This window comes from Saccostrea cucullata, unplaced genomic scaffold (assembly GCF_032062105.1).
Source record: "Saccostrea cucullata isolate Sc308-1 unplaced genomic scaffold, CSIRO_AGI_Scuc_v1 ctg307, whole genome shotgun sequence".
Classification (NCBI taxonomy): domain Eukaryota; kingdom Metazoa; phylum Mollusca; class Bivalvia; order Ostreida; family Ostreidae; genus Saccostrea; species Saccostrea cuccullata.
The window spans coordinates 164,788-181,579 of record NW_026931525.1 but is presented as its reverse complement, the minus strand read 5'-3'; the positions used below and the strand labels follow the sequence as shown (position 1 = coordinate 181,579).

At 31.9% G+C, this 16,792-nt stretch overlaps 1 protein-coding gene across 4 annotated transcripts; it reads right to left on the bottom strand.

The window, feature by feature from the left end:
• Window positions 1-716: 716 nt before the first annotated feature.
• LOC134232842 (cubilin-like) lies at window positions 717-16,726 on the bottom strand. 4 transcript variants are annotated; one of them, XM_062714817.1, is made up of 19 exons: window positions 16,512-16,632; window positions 14,354-14,425; window positions 11,516-11,667; window positions 11,030-11,076; window positions 10,252-10,421; window positions 9,759-9,915; window positions 9,013-9,185; window positions 8,653-8,815; window positions 8,196-8,368; window positions 7,940-8,096; window positions 7,470-7,639; window positions 7,154-7,286; window positions 6,285-6,448; window positions 5,806-5,941; window positions 4,120-4,310; window positions 3,864-4,041; window positions 3,590-3,664; window positions 1,878-1,971; window positions 717-1,686 (listed from the first exon to the last, which is right to left on the bottom strand). In XM_062714817.1, the coding sequence occupies exons 3-19, from the start codon at window positions 11,524-11,526 to the stop codon at window positions 825-827; spliced, it is 3,054 nt and encodes a 1,017-aa protein (XP_062570801.1). In that variant the 5' UTR covers window positions 11,527-11,667; window positions 14,354-14,425; window positions 16,512-16,632; the 3' UTR covers window positions 717-824. The 4 variants fall into 4 exon arrangements, with proteins under 4 accessions (XP_062570801.1, XP_062570800.1, XP_062570802.1 ...); XM_062714816.1 differs by having other exon boundaries at window positions 10,932-11,076; window positions 11,521-11,667; XM_062714818.1 differs by having other exon boundaries at window positions 11,521-11,667.
• Between the last annotated feature and the right edge of the window lie 66 nt (window positions 16,727-16,792).

Genomic DNA, 16,792 nt, shown 5'->3' with positions numbered 1-16,792 from the left:
GAATTGCTCAAATTTAATTTAAATTTATACAGATATGTTCTTTATACAGTCGAAGAAAAATGGCAGAGAACTTAAAAAAACTTTTTGGAAAAATGGCAATTTTTCAGGGGTTCTCAGAAGTACTTAAAAATCTTCAACCAGCTTTGGTTAGTCCTTACCTTTATTTTTGTGCTTATACTTGTTAAGTTAAAACTATCCTATTTTTTAATGATCTAAGTTAGAGGTCCGTGTTTGCTCTGCTCCAACATTCGTAAAGTTTATTGGACTTTTGAACTTGAATACCGTTCAATATAGATATATATTTCACATAGCAAATGTATGCAGCAAAAAATTATTTCTATTTTCTCTTCGATTTTAATTTTAAAAAAATAAGTACCGGTGTAATCCTTTTTGAAACAGATATATCCCATCACATTGACGTCACCGTTTTTCTACACTCGTGGAAAATTACAATCTAAGTTGTTATCTTGCACTCGATACCTTTTAGAATCGATATAAATGTGTTTTTAAAATGGTACCTACCTCTACTCTAAAGGTATCGAACTGAATGAAAATTCGCCTTTTAAGGTAGGAAATACTTTAAATCTAACCAATAAATCAAGAAATTGGAGGATATTGGAGAGAAATAACTGTCATATGTCTGGTCGACCATTATCACTACTAACCTGAAAATCATGGAAGGCACAGAACAAGAACACATATCATGTTCTTTTATCATTTTGTTAAAAATTATGTATTTTATTGTTCATTTTTTAAAAGTACTCTTGACACGGGCCCATATGCTTTACCTCAATAAAATGAAATTCAGAACTGTTTGTTTGTTTTTATAAAGCACTACTACAATTACTGTAAACGTCTTCTTGTATGTTATTGCTGTAAATTGAGGCAGTGTTCGAATAAAACTCGTCATTCTCGGGGATCAAAGTGTTTCTTCCCTTCCTGTTTGCAGATATTTCTTCCCAATTTCCATATTCCTCATTTTTTGAGCCTATATTACCATAAACACTCTTATTAACCTCCGGTATTCCTTGAAGGTCTTTCTCGGTTCTTTTCTTTTTCTTGACACCTGATTTTCTTTTAGATTTATCAGTATCTGAAATAGGCTTGCTTTCAAGTTTTTGCTCAATTTCATTATTAACATCAAGCTTTTCTTCCTTTAAACTGTTCTCATTCTTAGGATCTCCATGCACAATCTCAGAATTTAGGACTTTTGAATTGCCATAGTTTTCCACAGTTTTGCTCACAGTACCCTTATTTGCCTTCGTTCGCTTGACGTCAGAATTTGGCGGAGTAGTTTTTGAAGTGTCATATACAGTATCACCTAAAATTTCAAACTTTTTGGGAATCGATCCACATTTGCTGTATTCTTTATTTTCTTCACTGGCAAACGAATATTCCCCTTTGTCTTGAGTAGTGGGGCTATTCGGGCCCTCATGTAGATGATTGTAAATTCCGTTTTCCTTTATTTGATTTTTCTCAATATCCTCTTGCAGTTTATCACTGTTTTCTTTGTTACTATTTCGGGGTGAATGTCGATTTCCAGGAATGGGGGTAGATAGACCATTAGAATCCTTCTTCTTTATATAACCTTGTTTTCTTAATTGTGGACTTAGAGTTCCATTCATGTCAGAAGTTGAAGCATTTGATCCCTGTGGAACGACAGGGACATGCGCACTTTGACATCCTCTAAAAGTGCAAAAAAAAAACATGGCAAAAATTGTAGGTTTTTCCAAGCAGCAGTTCATGACATGATTCAGAAGTTTTGAATGTATTTTACTCACAAAAAGCATTCAGTTATTTTCTTTTTCTTATATCAACTTCATTTATTTCATGTTAAAGATATTGTAAAGTTTAAAAAAATCCAATGTAACCAATACCTCTGTCGTACGAGAAAGCCAGCAAGGGCTATGACAACGAAGACAAGAACACCGATACAGACACCCATGGCCACGGTGGTAGCGAGGGTGGTTCCTGAAAGTAGGTGAGAATATTGGTAACAAAGATCTGATCTTAGTATCCCAATGTAATTTAATTTTCAAATGAAATCAATTATGTACTTTACGAAATTGAAAATTTACGTGAGAGGTTTGCAACACTTTTGGCATGTGTCGTTATTGTAAAAAAATAGCATTAGTTGTCTTATTTTATTTTTTTATCGAATAATTAGCTCACCTGAGCCGAAGGCTCAAGTGAGCTTTTCTGATCAAAATTTGTCCGTTGTCTGTCGGCGTTGTCGTCGTCGTCGTTTGTCGGCGTTGTAGTTGTAGTAAACTTTTCACATTTTCATCTTCTTCTCAAGAACCACTGGGCCAATTTCAACCAAACTTGGTACAAAGTATCCTTGGGTGAAGGGGATTCAAGTTTGTTCAAATGAAGGGCCACGCTCTCCTCGAAGGGGAGATAATTATGAATTAGTGAAAAAATTAATGGCATTTTTAAAAATCTTCTTCTCAAGAACCACTCGGCCAAGAAAGATGAAACTCATGTGGAAGCATCCTTAGGTAGTGTAGATTCAAGTTTGTTCAAATCATGACCCCCGGGGCAAGGGTGGGGCCAAAATGGCCGACCCAAGTTTTACATAGGAATATATAGGAAAAATCTTTAAAAATCTTCTTCTCCAGAACCGCTGGGCCAGGAAAGGTGAAACTCATGTGGAATCATCCTCAGGTAGTGCAGATTCAAGTTTGTTCAAATCATGACCCCCGGGGCAAGGGTGGGGCCAAAATGGCCGAAGTTTTACATAGGAATATATAGGAAAAATCTTTAAAAATCTTCTTCTCCAGAACCACTGGGCCAGGAAAGATGAAACTCATGTGGAATCATCCTCAGGTAGTGTAGATTCAATTTTATTCAAATCTTGACCCCCGGGGCTAGGGTGGGGCCAAAATGGCCGAAAGTTTTACATAGGAATATATAGGAAAAATCTTTAAAAATCTTCTTCTCAAGAACCACTGGGCCAAGAAAGATGAAACTCATGTGGAATCATCCTCAGGTAGTGTAGATTCAAGTTTGTTCAAAATGACCCCCGGGGCAAGGGTGGGGCCAAAAATGGCCGACCCAAGTTTTACGTAGGAATATATAGGAAATATCTTTAAAAATCCTTCTCAAGAACCACTGGGCCAGGAAAGATGAAACTCATGTGAAATCATCCTCAGGTAGTGTAGATTCAAGTTTGTTCCAATCATGACCCCCGGGGCAAGGGTGGGGCCAAAATGGCCGACCCAAGTTTTACATAGGGATATATAGGGAAATCTTTTAAAAAAGTACTTCAAAGCTATGATAGTGATATTTATATGGAATCATCCTCAGGTAGTGTAGATATTTGTTCAAATGATGAATGCCTGGAGGGGGGGGGATAATTTGTGCTCAGGTTGTGGCCCCTGGGCCTCTTGTTTTTGTTTTGTTTTTGTAGATGCCTTTCATATTATTTTCAAAGATAAATATAACATGACTGCCATCTATTTGTTTGGTACATTTTCAAAAAGATGTGTATTTCTGAGCAAACTTTAATAAAATACATACAAAACAATTCTTTTAAGATTTAATGTTTTCTTACACTCTCCATTAATCTTTGTTAGAAAACACTTACTGTATGACAAAAGGCCTTTTTTGATCTCATGATATTCTGAATGATCTGAATCAGCCTGTCCAAGAGTTGTCTTTCCTAACACAGTAAAACAACAACAAATGAAATAATAAAAGCATTCTGATCTTTTTTTAATTATCAAAATTATTTTGAATTTTGAAAAACAAAATTTGAATTAAGAAATTAAGAATAGAATTTTCTTTCATTTAAGGAAGCATCTTGCTATTTTTATACACCTACATGTATCATAAAACTCTGATTGTCACTTTTCTAATACCTTGTTCAAAGAATTCATATGTAACACTGAATCCTCTAAATCGACTCCCCTGATTTCCCTCCGAGACAAAACGCAAGATGAGCGAGTGTCCGGTACTCAGGTACTGAATCAGTTCGTCTTTGTCTTGCTCTCCGCAGTGGATGTCGTCATGAGGACCGACATAGCCAGAATCGTGGATCTACAAAACATTCAACTCAAATTAGAAAATAATAAAAGAATCTTCAAAAGCAATGAAGTGTTTGTAAATTTTAAGTACCTCTACTCGGTCTCCGCCACATTTCTTGTCATTTGTCGGTTTACCGACATCAAAGTCTTTAAAGGTAAGGTTGATATGCTGTCCAATGGGAGCAGTTATATTGTAGAAACACGTAAGATTTGTGAAATATCTATCTGGATATCCAGGGGATCTAAATGTTCCGTTTTCTCCGATAAATGTCTGGTTGCATGCTGCAAAATATTATATATTAAAAGATTGAATATATGAAGTATTTTTGTTTTTGCTATTAAGCATAAAATGTGACAAATAATTATCACTATCTCTATTGAAAAAAAATGCTGCCAAATTAATGTTATTACGATTAAAAGTTTTCAGGTTATGGTTATTTTTGAATAGAAAAATTAGAAAATTGCTTTTTGCTTTAAAAATATCATTTTATAATTATGTTTATTTAGATTATGTAAAAAATATCTGATGATTAAAACATATCTGAAATTCTTCTTTAATCCTTAAGAAAGATTTAATAAAATTGAATATTGCTTTGCAGCCCCGAGTTATCACTTGAAAAGTGAACATTATACTTACGAGGGTTGATCCAAAAGTTCGTGGAATTTCTTTCTAAAATTTTATCGTGATTCGATGAAAGCAAACAACAGGCATATTCATAATAAAGAGTCATAATGCATTAATATTGGAAAATTTCACTATTTTCCAATTACCAATGAGGTCACACGAGCTTTTTGAAAATGAATAGTTGTGAAACCCGGGGGAGACTTCGACGTAATGTCAAGTTAGATATGTCACGTCACCTTATAGATGCAACTCGCCCTAATGTCCAATTTGAATTCGTAATTCTACAAAATGTTGTCTTTTTCTCTATTTTTTTTCCTCAAAAAAGCCTGGGTATCCTCTTGCACCAACTTACTATCATTTTTCACTCATATTTCAAATTACTACCCATCTTTCTATATGATGTTCCAATGATGTTCCAATTTCAGCAGCAATGTCAAAAACTGTACGGCAGCCGACAACGTCCATTAACGCTTTTAATTTGTTCAGGGGGATCTGCACTTAAAACAGAGCCTCCAAAAAGCGACCACACCTTTAATCAACGTCCATGGCAGTTCTATTTTCTTAAATTTCTTATGCCACCGAAAAACCAGTAATTTAATGTATGTTTCCCAAGCCTTTGTCAATAATATACGCGTTTAAGATAGAGTGATCCCGGATTTTTCACAAAACGTATGACTTGACCGAGATTTGACGTTGTCTAACAACTAATAAAGATGAACAATAAATAATCAATTAATAAACTAAATATCCTGTAAAATCAGTGAAACTTTCACACAAAGGTTTATAAAAGATCAAGCAATCGTAATAATGACATAATTTTCGTTTCATATACCACATAGGCCGGTTTAAATCTCATTTCACGTATTAAGAATTAAAATGAAAATAATCACGTTAATGTCTCCCCCGCATTTCCAAAACAACCGTTTCTATGGCAACTGCCATAGAGTTCCTATCAAAGATATTTAAACTGTTTTTCAATTTAAAATTTTCATCAAGTGTCTATATTTTCATTTGTAATTTTCAACCAGTTCCACTTAAAAATATATAAAATATGAAAAAATTCCACGAACTTTTGGATCAACCCTCGTACTAACTTGAAATAAATATTAATAGATTTCAATTTTGTTATCCTCCAAATTCCTCCAATCTCACCTTCCCAGCTGATGTGAAGCTGACACTCTTGTTTCCGTCTTGTCTTGTTTGTGGCGAGGAGAGAAATATTTACAGGACTAGGGAAGTGCAACATATTTGTATTCAGAGCCGTAAGACTATGTTTGTGGTCGTCAATCTGAAATTTACAAATACAAGTTGTATGATAAAACGTATTTTATTTTATTTATATTGAATAAAAATAAAAGCAAAACTAGTTAGAAGTAAGAAATCATAGAATATATATTAGGGTATAGAAAAATTGATGGGTTGTGTATACAAGAATTAAATCGTATAATTATGTACTTATGTACATAGTTTTGTGCATTCTTATATGTAGACCATCTCCAATAAAAATATACATGTATGATTAGTATTATATCATAAATATTTTTGACAAAAAAAAATGAAGGAATATTCAAGAAATTGATTTTTATACTGGAAAACAGAGGATAAAATTTAATAATTTTCTTATTCATTACTTGAAACCCTCCTAGACAGTCATTGCTTGTGGTCTCTAGGTACAGGATATAGCTATCCGGGTGGGAGGCATTCAATATTAGCGGGCAACTGGTGTTCAGGTATTCGTACAATACTAGATCAACAGATGTCATGCCATGACTGGCATTTTGGACTGTATCACAGGCTGCAAAATAAAAAGAACACCGCAATTGTTCTTTTTTTAAATCTATATAATAAATTAATGAATAACTTATCATGGAAAAATATTTGCAACATCCGATATTTTTTCTAGATCTATGATTGATTGTATGTTGTTAAATTTACGTTCTATTCGAGAATTTTTCACTTATATATTAGAGATGTTATTGAGTTCGTACATGTATGTTACGAGTATTTTGTGCAATGTGCATACATGCAGTCTATGATATGCATGCACATGCCACATGCTTATAATTTTGCTTCCATTTAAAGTAGATGAAATCAATTCATAAATATATCAGTAATGTATAGTAATTTCATTTTTAACTACTAATTTGCATCTTCTAATGAAATACTGTAAACCAAATTTTATTCAAGTGCGAGAAATATATCCGCGAGTTTCGCGATCTCCTTTGTCGCGAATATTAATCGTTGCGAACCATTATTTTACTTTGAAGAAAACGTTTCCTTATTCGAGAAAATTAATCGCCACGGATTGATTTCAAACGAATCGTAAATAAAAGGTGACGCAAATAAAAGTTGATTTACTGTATAATTCTAATGATTATTATAGGTAACTTAAATGCTAAATTATATCATTTGAGTTCACAACAATGCTATATTATATATTACTACTTCTTCGAAATTTTGTATCTATTTCGAAGGCAGTCTTACCAAATATCTAACTTACCAATCCACGTCAGAAAAGAAGAATCAGACATTAATACTGGTAATGGGATTTCTATTTCAACATGATCAAACGTCCTTATGAAACTGGAATTGTAGTTGCAGAGTTCCATGGTTTTATTTTCAGCAAAATTAAGCTGAAACAAACATATATTCAATAATATTATTATTAACACAATTCATGTGATTTATGATACTAACACTATGATTATCCAAATTCAGTAAATCTAGTTGTGGATATTATAATACAGACCTAATTTTAAATAACAAAATGTACAGTTGTACGCTTTATCATTCGACAAATGAAGGCTTTAACTTACCTTTACAGATTTGTTACAATAATCAGAAAACTTCTCTTTAGAACGGATTGTAATGTTCCGTGGAGTAGGGTGGCCAATCCTCCATAAACACTTTTCTGAGGAACTTCTGTCCCTGCTGATGTTAAATCCCGTGATTTCTCCAGAAAATCCAGCGAAATACCCTCCACACTCTTCAATAAGGTTTGTTATGATTAAAATATCACGTTAGTAAAGTTACAGGTTATGTAGAGACGTAAATTATTAAAAGGTGTAAAATCATTGATTTGGTACAAAAATTGCTGTATATTAATTTACATGTATGTCAATATAGTTTGAAAAATCCATATAAACATTTGTACATATAATTGACTTTTATGAAAAAAAATGAGCAAGAAAAGACAAATGACTTTTTTTTGCAGTGGCTAAAGTTTGTGAAAAAGAATCACAAGAATATGTGAAAGGAACATGTAGTAATGATTATGGTTACATACCTGTAAATTCAATATGAAATCTAGCATTTAAATCATCCTGGTTTCCATTGGTTTGAAACATGATGAGAGCCCTGTTGCCAGACAGCAATTGATGATGGTCGTATACATCCCCACAATAACGTTGTGTAGCGCTAAATGTACTACTGAGATCCGTTACCTTGAATGTATAATAATTTGATATTGTACAGTACTAATGTGATTTTCTGTTGCCCCAAATATTGTCCAGATTAATATGAGAACATTTTAAATTCCTAACCTGCAAGTAATCTGTACAAAATCCATTATTTCTTTCAGGCAATGACATATTATTCAAGACGATCCATATACGACTTCCTCTTTGTGTATTAATGGAATACCGACAGGAAGAAGCCAGTGTATTGGTAGGATTTTGTATTCGTCCTTGGTGGTAAAACATACTCTTACCGCACCCTGTAGTTACATAGAATAAATATAACTAAAGATGCCTAAGATAAAATCGTGGTTAGACATTTGAGTTTTCAATTTTTGTTCCATTTTAAGTAAAAACCAATAATGTATTTTATCGGATTCAAACAATCAATGTTAATAAATTAAGATAATTCTATATTTAAAAAAAATTGAGGTAAGAATTGAGCATGTTAATTTGAAAAAAAAATAAACAATCATGAAATGCTTTTATAAATATTGTTAATATTTTATTTTTGTCAACTGATAAACAAATGATGTATAATTACCTTCTCTTTGAAAAACTTTTCCAGAGAAACTAATATTTGAATCTGGTTCAGTGGAGACAAGTCTGAGCATTATTCTATTGGTTGACAGGTGTGTGACGTCATCCCTGGAATTATTGCAGTACTGCTTTAAAAGTTGACCTTCTCCATTATTATCTTGATATAACTGAAATGTAAATTATAAGAATATTCATGTATTTCTAACTTAAGAATTTCAAACCTTTTCGTATAACAGATTAAATCTCTTGGCCCCATAAGATTGTCGACCTATTTTTACAATACATTAACTAACAAGCAAAAAAAGTATATAAAACATTGAGAAAGTAAAAGGACAACATTTATTTAATCACTTTCTAATCTAACCTGTAAAAAGTCTTTTTCACAACTTGTTGTGGTTAGAAAATAGTTTGTTAGAAGAAAATCAAATTTGTCAGACAATTTTCTTTCCATCACAAATAAACAATCCACATTCACAGGTGTGCCCTTCTCAATGGAGGTTGAAAAGTTCACAGTATCATTGAACATCCCACCACAGTCTGAAAAATAAATAAATTTAAAAAATGAACGAATGAACAACTATCGTATTACTACCAAAAGATCATGAATTTTTTTTATCAATTTATTTTTTTTTTTTCAAAATAGCTTTTACAAGAATTTTCATCGCTAATTTGAGGTCAATATAATAATTATGCTTAAATCAATGTACGCATCTGAGGATCAATAAAAAGTTCATGTAAAAATCATATATGTTTTCTTCTAGCGGTCAGCTTCGTAGTTGCACAGGTAACATTGTAAAATTTTTTAACGCAAGATGACATGCCATTTTTGTGTCCATTTTTTATACACTGAATTGACGACTGATTTTTCCGTTATTTTGCGATCATGACAAGGAGTGACCGTGTGACCGGTCGGCAGGGGATGCTAACTCCTCCATGGCACCTGATCCTATCTCTGATGATTTAGAGGTCCGTGTTTGCTCATATTTTATATTGTTTGATGGATTTTTGAGCTTGAAAACTTCGTTATCTCCATATATTTCATTTTGACAAATATTAATATTTTTTCTCAATAATTAAATCATTAATTATCATCCAGAACACTATACCTACGTGACCAAGAAAAATTAAGATCCATGCAAGAGTTGAAAAATCCCCCAGAAGTAGATTGGTATTCTAGTTCAATGTAGGATGAGTTCATAATTCTGAATCTTTTTGCAGATGTATCTGTACCAGCTATGTTTTTAATCTCTGATCGTCTGTCTCTCACCTTTAAACAAGCATAAGTAATAATTACATGTACACTGTTAATATAGGTTATTGTTCAATTTATACTTTAATTTTTCGTATGGTTTTGCAAAACCCATACTTAAAATTGAACATATATTCTTTATCATATTAAAAAGTGATCCTTTTTCTAATCAAAATACTGTGAATTGATAAAACAGTTTCTTATCTAAAATTTTCAGGAAAAAAATTGCTTTTTTCTTTTTGTGAGATGAGAAATTTCTTTCAAAATTGAGTGCAATTGTACAGTTGTGACATTAAAGGAGTTTATTAACTTGGCTTTGCTTTTTAACAAGGTGTATTTTTAGAATTTACTCACGATAAACGTATCATTTTTCCTCAGAGGGACATCTTTTATTTTGAGATCAATGGTATAATACTGAGGTAAATCAATGGTGTGTTTGCAGATTATGGGTGTAACATGGAACTGTCCTTTTGGAAAGTGGAGGATTATATTGCCAGCAAGATCTGTGTGGGTTTTATTACAGTCTACAAAGAAACCAAAAGAAATTTAAAAAAAAAGTAAGTAAGTAAGTAAGTAATCATTTATTATAGTGACATTGTGCATATACATATTTCAATAAACATTGTAAACAAAATACGTCAGACTGAATCTGCACCCGGCCCATTGGACCTATAAGTCACTTTTTCCATTAATTACATTTATATACATTTACACATGCAGAAGATTCTTTCTATGGTTAAATGCTGTATGGACAAATTTGGCTAATTTTATCATTATCAATTACACATCTGTCGCGGATATTGTCGAATTCACAACTAAAATCTTTGGAATGTCCAATTCGTGAATTTAAATTTAAAAATAATATGCAGATGTACATTTGATGTTCATTTCCTGTCCATATATGACTTTTACAAGCGAGCATTGAAAAATATTAAGGTGATGGAATTAAAATTCGTTTCCAAGAAATAAGCCACATTAAATTCAGTAATAAATATTACGGTATATATTAATTATCATAAAAATTCAGTTTTTACCGTATCTTGAAACATGCAGCAAATCTAATGGCGATGATATGTTAAATCTGATATAGACAGTTGTTTCTGTTAAAATGGTTACGTTGTTAGTGGAACACCTTGTTGAATTCCAGAAAGAATCTTCAAAGTTTTCATACTTTGACATCTGAAATGAAAGAAGTAGAAAAAAATCCTAGAAATTAAAAAATTCAATTGAATAAAAAATAGATGGTGTCTAAATAATAATCAAAGACTGAATGATGTCCCGATGCAAGGAGTAGGCAAATATATATATATGTTTAGAAAGCACGAAGAAATTCACTTTTACATGGATACCCATGGATATATATATAAATATAATTCACATTTTCTAGCTTCAACCTCAACCAAATAAATCAACTGTACGAAATGAGAAATACACATACGCTTCATACACTATTTCTGTTTCCATTGTACTTAATAAACGCTTTTAAGGGATCTTTTGGTCACATTGCGAGGATAGGGTATTAAAATCTCTATTAAAAATAAATCAGATCACTGTTTCTGATCGGATAAAGTCTGTCGCGTACATTTCATAGTCATAATAAACCAGTACCATAACTTACAATACCATCATGTGAGCAGGCCCCTTCCAGAATCCTGATCAAAAGTGTTTCTTTTGTAGGTTTAATTTCCCAGACACAATAAGTAGTGTTTTGTTCAATAACGGCAGTTGTGGAACTATTTCCAAAGTCAACCCGTGAACATTTCAAATATCCTGGAATGAAATTTGGTAATTCGGCATTAAAACGAACAATGCAAAACATATAAAAAATAATCAAACAAAAAACATAGGAATAATTAAAAAAAACAAACTCTAAACTTCCCATCTTTTGAGTGTATATCCATTTAGGTTAGAGTTTTTATACATATATATGAGTTCAAAGAATTTCCTTAATTTATACTTTAAAGCATCGAGCTAGTCTTCATTTTCTATTTAGTTTAAATCCTTGTTAATTCTCGGATCAAGTCAAGTCATACTGTTCAAGTATACAAAGATTTTAATTTCAGGTTTGTTTTAAAGAGTCGATCTTGATATATGACATGCAAGTATTCTCATTATTGAACATTCTATTGGAGTAATTTTGATGGTCATTATTTGAACACGATAATACAATAATAAGCCAAAACGTTTTATGTTTCTATGCAGCGAATTTATTCAAAACATTCTACATGCATACTGTTAGTTTTACTTTCATTTAAAAATTTAAAAATCAGCATTTCATAAATTCTCTAGTCGTTATAATAATTTTGTTAGCATATATAGTCTTATTATGTCGCATTTTTGGCCAACATATTCCATACCAATTGTAGGGCCTTTTATTTCATTTTTTACATAAATTTGAAAACGAAATGTTGCTTCTACCTGATGAATACACAGGTCTCATGGCAGGTTTGACCGACCACAAGGGGATGCTTACTGATATAAGACACCTGATCCCAGCCCTAAATGTTCCAGGGGTCTGTGTTTTATGCCCGATGCACATTTTTGAATTGTTTATAGATTAAGATTTGTATTTAATCGATCGATGTTCGTTATCTTTTACATTTCCTCCGCTACATGTACATCTAGCTCAATAAAATCATGACGGATGCAATATAATGAAGATCCAAGCCTTCTGATCAACCTGCAAATTTAATGTCTCTTGATACCTGATGTAGAAACCCAAAGTATGGCTAAATGTTTAATATAACGATATCAGGCAAGCCAATCCGTTTATATTTGAGAAGTAACAGACAAGCACTTTACATGGTGATAGGGACCAGGGGCCCGTTTTACAAAAGAACTTACATTATGTACGACTAAGACCAAAAACTTCAGGTTATTGTAAAACTTTGCAAAATTAATTATTCTCTTTGACATTCTTTGTGTAAAAATATCTTATCACGTTGGTTTTAAAAAGTTATGGGTTAGGGTTAGGGTTAGGGTTTAATATATATTTTAGTTAAGGTAAGTCACTCCTGAAATTTCTTATATCAAGGATTTTTTGAGAAGTATATTTTGGATAAGTACTCATAAAGTGTAACTCAAAATCGCAATGAAAATAGGGGGTCAGTGTGCATCCTACTGATCTACGGTACACTTAAGTTGACCTTTTTGCACTTAAATTTCATCTCTTTGGTTAATTACTTTAACCCTTATTATATTTGATTAGATGTAAGCATGGTAATAAATATAATCTTATTTTACGTAAAATAGTTTGAATAATATTTATCATTAAACAAATCTTGCAAATTAATGCGCGTAAATTATTGAGTGACCTTTTTGCACTAAAAAATAACATATCTGGGGTATTGAAAAATTTAATAGGCAATAAAAAATTTTCTTATATCAAACTTTTTACGACTTGAGTGCTGATCAGTCACAAGTATCGAGTAGTTTAAAATAATGAAAGAAAAAGGTAGGGTCAGTGATGCTAATTTTGAAATATTTGTCAAAATATGTGATTTTCAGGCAAAAAATGGTGTAAATTTGACCTTGACTTCTTTAATATATTTTCATTTTTTGGAAAAGTTTGTTGAGGGAAGGTATAAAACTTAGTCTAAAAATATAAATTAAGACCTATATTAAATATTTTTAGCAATATCAAAACGGTAAAAATATTCTCGAAATAAAAGTATGTGAAGCTAAATTTCCATTACAAAAAATTTTATAAATGTGCAGATTTGCAGAATTTTCTGCTAAATATCCTTCCACCAAAAGAAATAGTCCCTCATAGATCTTGCTTCTTTGTAGATTTTTGAGCAGTTTTTTCATTGAATGTTAAAAAATTTACATTGTTGAGTTTAAATATGTTATAAAAATTGAATTTTAATAAGTAGTTTTGAAGTAAAAGCTTCTGCGTGAACTTTTCTAAAAAGCTGACGAGTGACTTACCTTAAATAATATATAATATTAATTAAAAAGTTATATGAAGAATTAAATTTGGTCTTATGTCGTAAGTCCTTTTGTAAAACGGGTCCCAGGTTCAATCTCAATCTTGTCGCATATGGGTTCAGCACTTACAGTTTTAAGACTCGAATAAGTTACACCTCATTCAGATTCTGAATATTTTTAAATCATGAGTTCATTGACATTGAGCATGATTATCCATTAATGCAAAGGTAACTTTCTTGTGAACGCTATTCTGAACAAGGAAGAGGAAGAGTCCGTTTATGATTAAGTTCCTGTGTTCGGAATACACACTGCAGTAGTAGTACCTGATCGCTCTCAACAGTTTAAAGATTTTGACTGGTTAATACACATCATCAGAGACATAAATAATTTATGTCTCTGACATCATATACTGATAAAGTCAACTGATAATATGACACACATAAATAGAACATTGAATATCTCAAAATGTAATGAATTTTGCGCCAAATGTTTGATACTCTTGTATGTTGTAACACCAGCTACTCACTTGTTATTAGCCTGTTTGTTATGGAGATCGCTTGTCACAGAACATTACCGGTATTCTTACCCGTCGAATCAGCTGAGACAATTGAAAATCACTACATTTAGGTAAAAGGGTATATTCATACAAAATATAGATAAAGTTTGTATATTAAAGTTGTCAATAGATTTTTGAGAATACTGCCAATTTCAAAAACTACAGTTAATACTATGCTCTCTCTGCTTCAAAAGAGTTTTACAAGGTCTGCCTCTTTGTAAGTCTGCGAACAGAGGATCCCTTGAACGGGCAGGCTAAAATAAGATAAAACTAATGAAATTCTTACTAAAGTCACGCGTTTAATTGTTTGAATAAAAGACCTTTTATGATAAACTTGATGAATTCAACTTTACTATCGTCAACTTCCCTTTCTTTTTCAGCAATATACCTTTATCACCTGCATACGGAGTTTATATATCTCAGTTTATTCGATACGCAAGAGCATGCTCTACGTATGAACAATTGATTTGTAAAACGAGGTAAATTATTGACAAACAAGTTGATGAAACAAGAATATCAACAGTCTCGTGTAAAGTCATTAATTCGTAAGTTCTATGATCGATACAATGACCTTGTCAGCAAATACAATTTTTTATTAAGTTAAATGCTTACTGACGTTTTCCATACTAACTGTTAGCCCATTATTTATACACTGAATTGACGACTGATTTTTCCGTTATTTCCCGATCATGACAAGTAGCACACGGCGAGTCTTACCGGTCGGTGCTCACTCCTCCATGGCACCTGATCCCACCTGATGTTTTGGAGGTCCGTGTTTGCTCTGCTCCTATTTTGTATTGTTTTGTGGACTTTTGATCTTGAATACTGTTCGTTATCTCTATATGTTTCATTTTACAACAAAATATGAGATGCTGAAAAAATGATTATTGACTTCAACATTATCTCAGTTTATGCTCTTCGGATCTTTTCGTTCAATAATTTGTTGTAAATGGTTACTTTAGAAGTACTATATAAACTAATAAACGTGTAACTTTAGGAAAGAACTTTTCTTGTTTTATTTTTTTTTTTTTGACAATTCAATTGAAATAATTTAAAAAATAAAAATAAAGTTTTAAGTACTTCCCCAACAACAGAAATACACAAAGTGTTCTCTTTTTCATAAAAAAAATATATTTATATGTTTTCTTAACCTCACAGAGGATACAAAGAACGATGTATGATATTTTAAGGTTATTGACTCAATGGTTTCATTTCAGTCACAAAAATAGCCAGACGCGGCTAGTAAAGGGTCATAAAAACTAATTCTGCTTTATAAAAGAATCACAGGAGACATGTGTAATGAACACGAGTGGTACACACCTGAACTCTTTATTCATCTAATACAGAGAAAACTTTTTATTTGTTTTGAGCGTGACAACACAGCTTAAAAGCCATTTCCAGTTTTCTGTGATAGCATTAGATATAAACGGGCAGAATAGGATTTCAATTTTACTCGAGACAATCCTGATTTGAGTCTCTATATTAAATCATGTTCCATTGACTTGATTTAGCTTATACTTATGTTATGCTTATAAATATCAAATCTCTCACTTACTTTACACCCATATATTCTTTGTTTAATCAGAACAGTTACTGGTCTCATGAAAAGTACATTTGAATTTTTCCTATTGAAATAGTATCCAGGAATACAAATACTAAGTATGCTTGGTTAGAATCTGCAGTGTTTGTTCCTCAAAGTTCATTTATCAAACTCTCCAATATCAACTGTATTTTCTGTATACTTTATTTTCTTAAATTACCTTTATTTATCAGTATCAAGGGCTACTTGCGTAATCTATTTTTGTAACTTAAATTGAATTTCATATCGGAATTCGCAGTTATTACAAACAATTCTAAAATGGTACATAGCAAGGTAGCGACATACACTATAAAACATTCTGCAATTGAGGAAATGTAAGGGAAATAGTAACAATTTTTATTTACCAATATCGACAGTAAGTAAATTTTATTTATAGTTGAACTATATATAATTAACAAAAAATGAGCTTAAAAATAAAGAACTTAACCGACTACAAAACTAGTGCACTGTATCAATATCGAATACAATACTCGATGAATATGCTAGTACTAAAATGCTTAATTAAGCTAAAGGGAAAATATTTCTTACCGTAACAGATATTAAACAGAGAAGCAATCAGAATGGTCAACAAATATTGTGTTCTCCAAAGTCGGGCCATCACTGACTTTTGGACTAAGTGATTCAGACCCTGAACTTCACAAAAATGTTATTGACAGAAACATTTCCTTCTTGTGGATGCAAAATTATTCAATATGGTAGCACTGTAAATATTTACTTCCTCAAAAAAAGCCACAGCGTATTTAGATAAAGTTTATAAGGAAGACATAGTCTGTGTTGATGCAGACAAGAATAGAGTCCCCGTATCCACT

Excerpts from the sequence above, each read along its gene's own strand:
- LOC134232842 (XM_062714815.1), bottom strand. The coding sequence starts at position 16,581 with ATGGCCCGACTTTGGAGAACACAATATTTGTTGACCATTCTGATTGCT. Across the intron at positions 10,422-10,931 it reads GCTGCATGTTTCAAGATACG|ACTGTAATAAAACCCACACA; the intron begins GTAAAAACTGAA and ends GTTTCTTTGTAG. Across the intron at positions 4,311-5,805 it reads GCTTCACATCAGCTGGGAAG|CATGCAACCAGACATTTATC; the intron begins GTGAGATTGGAG and ends AATATTTTGCAG.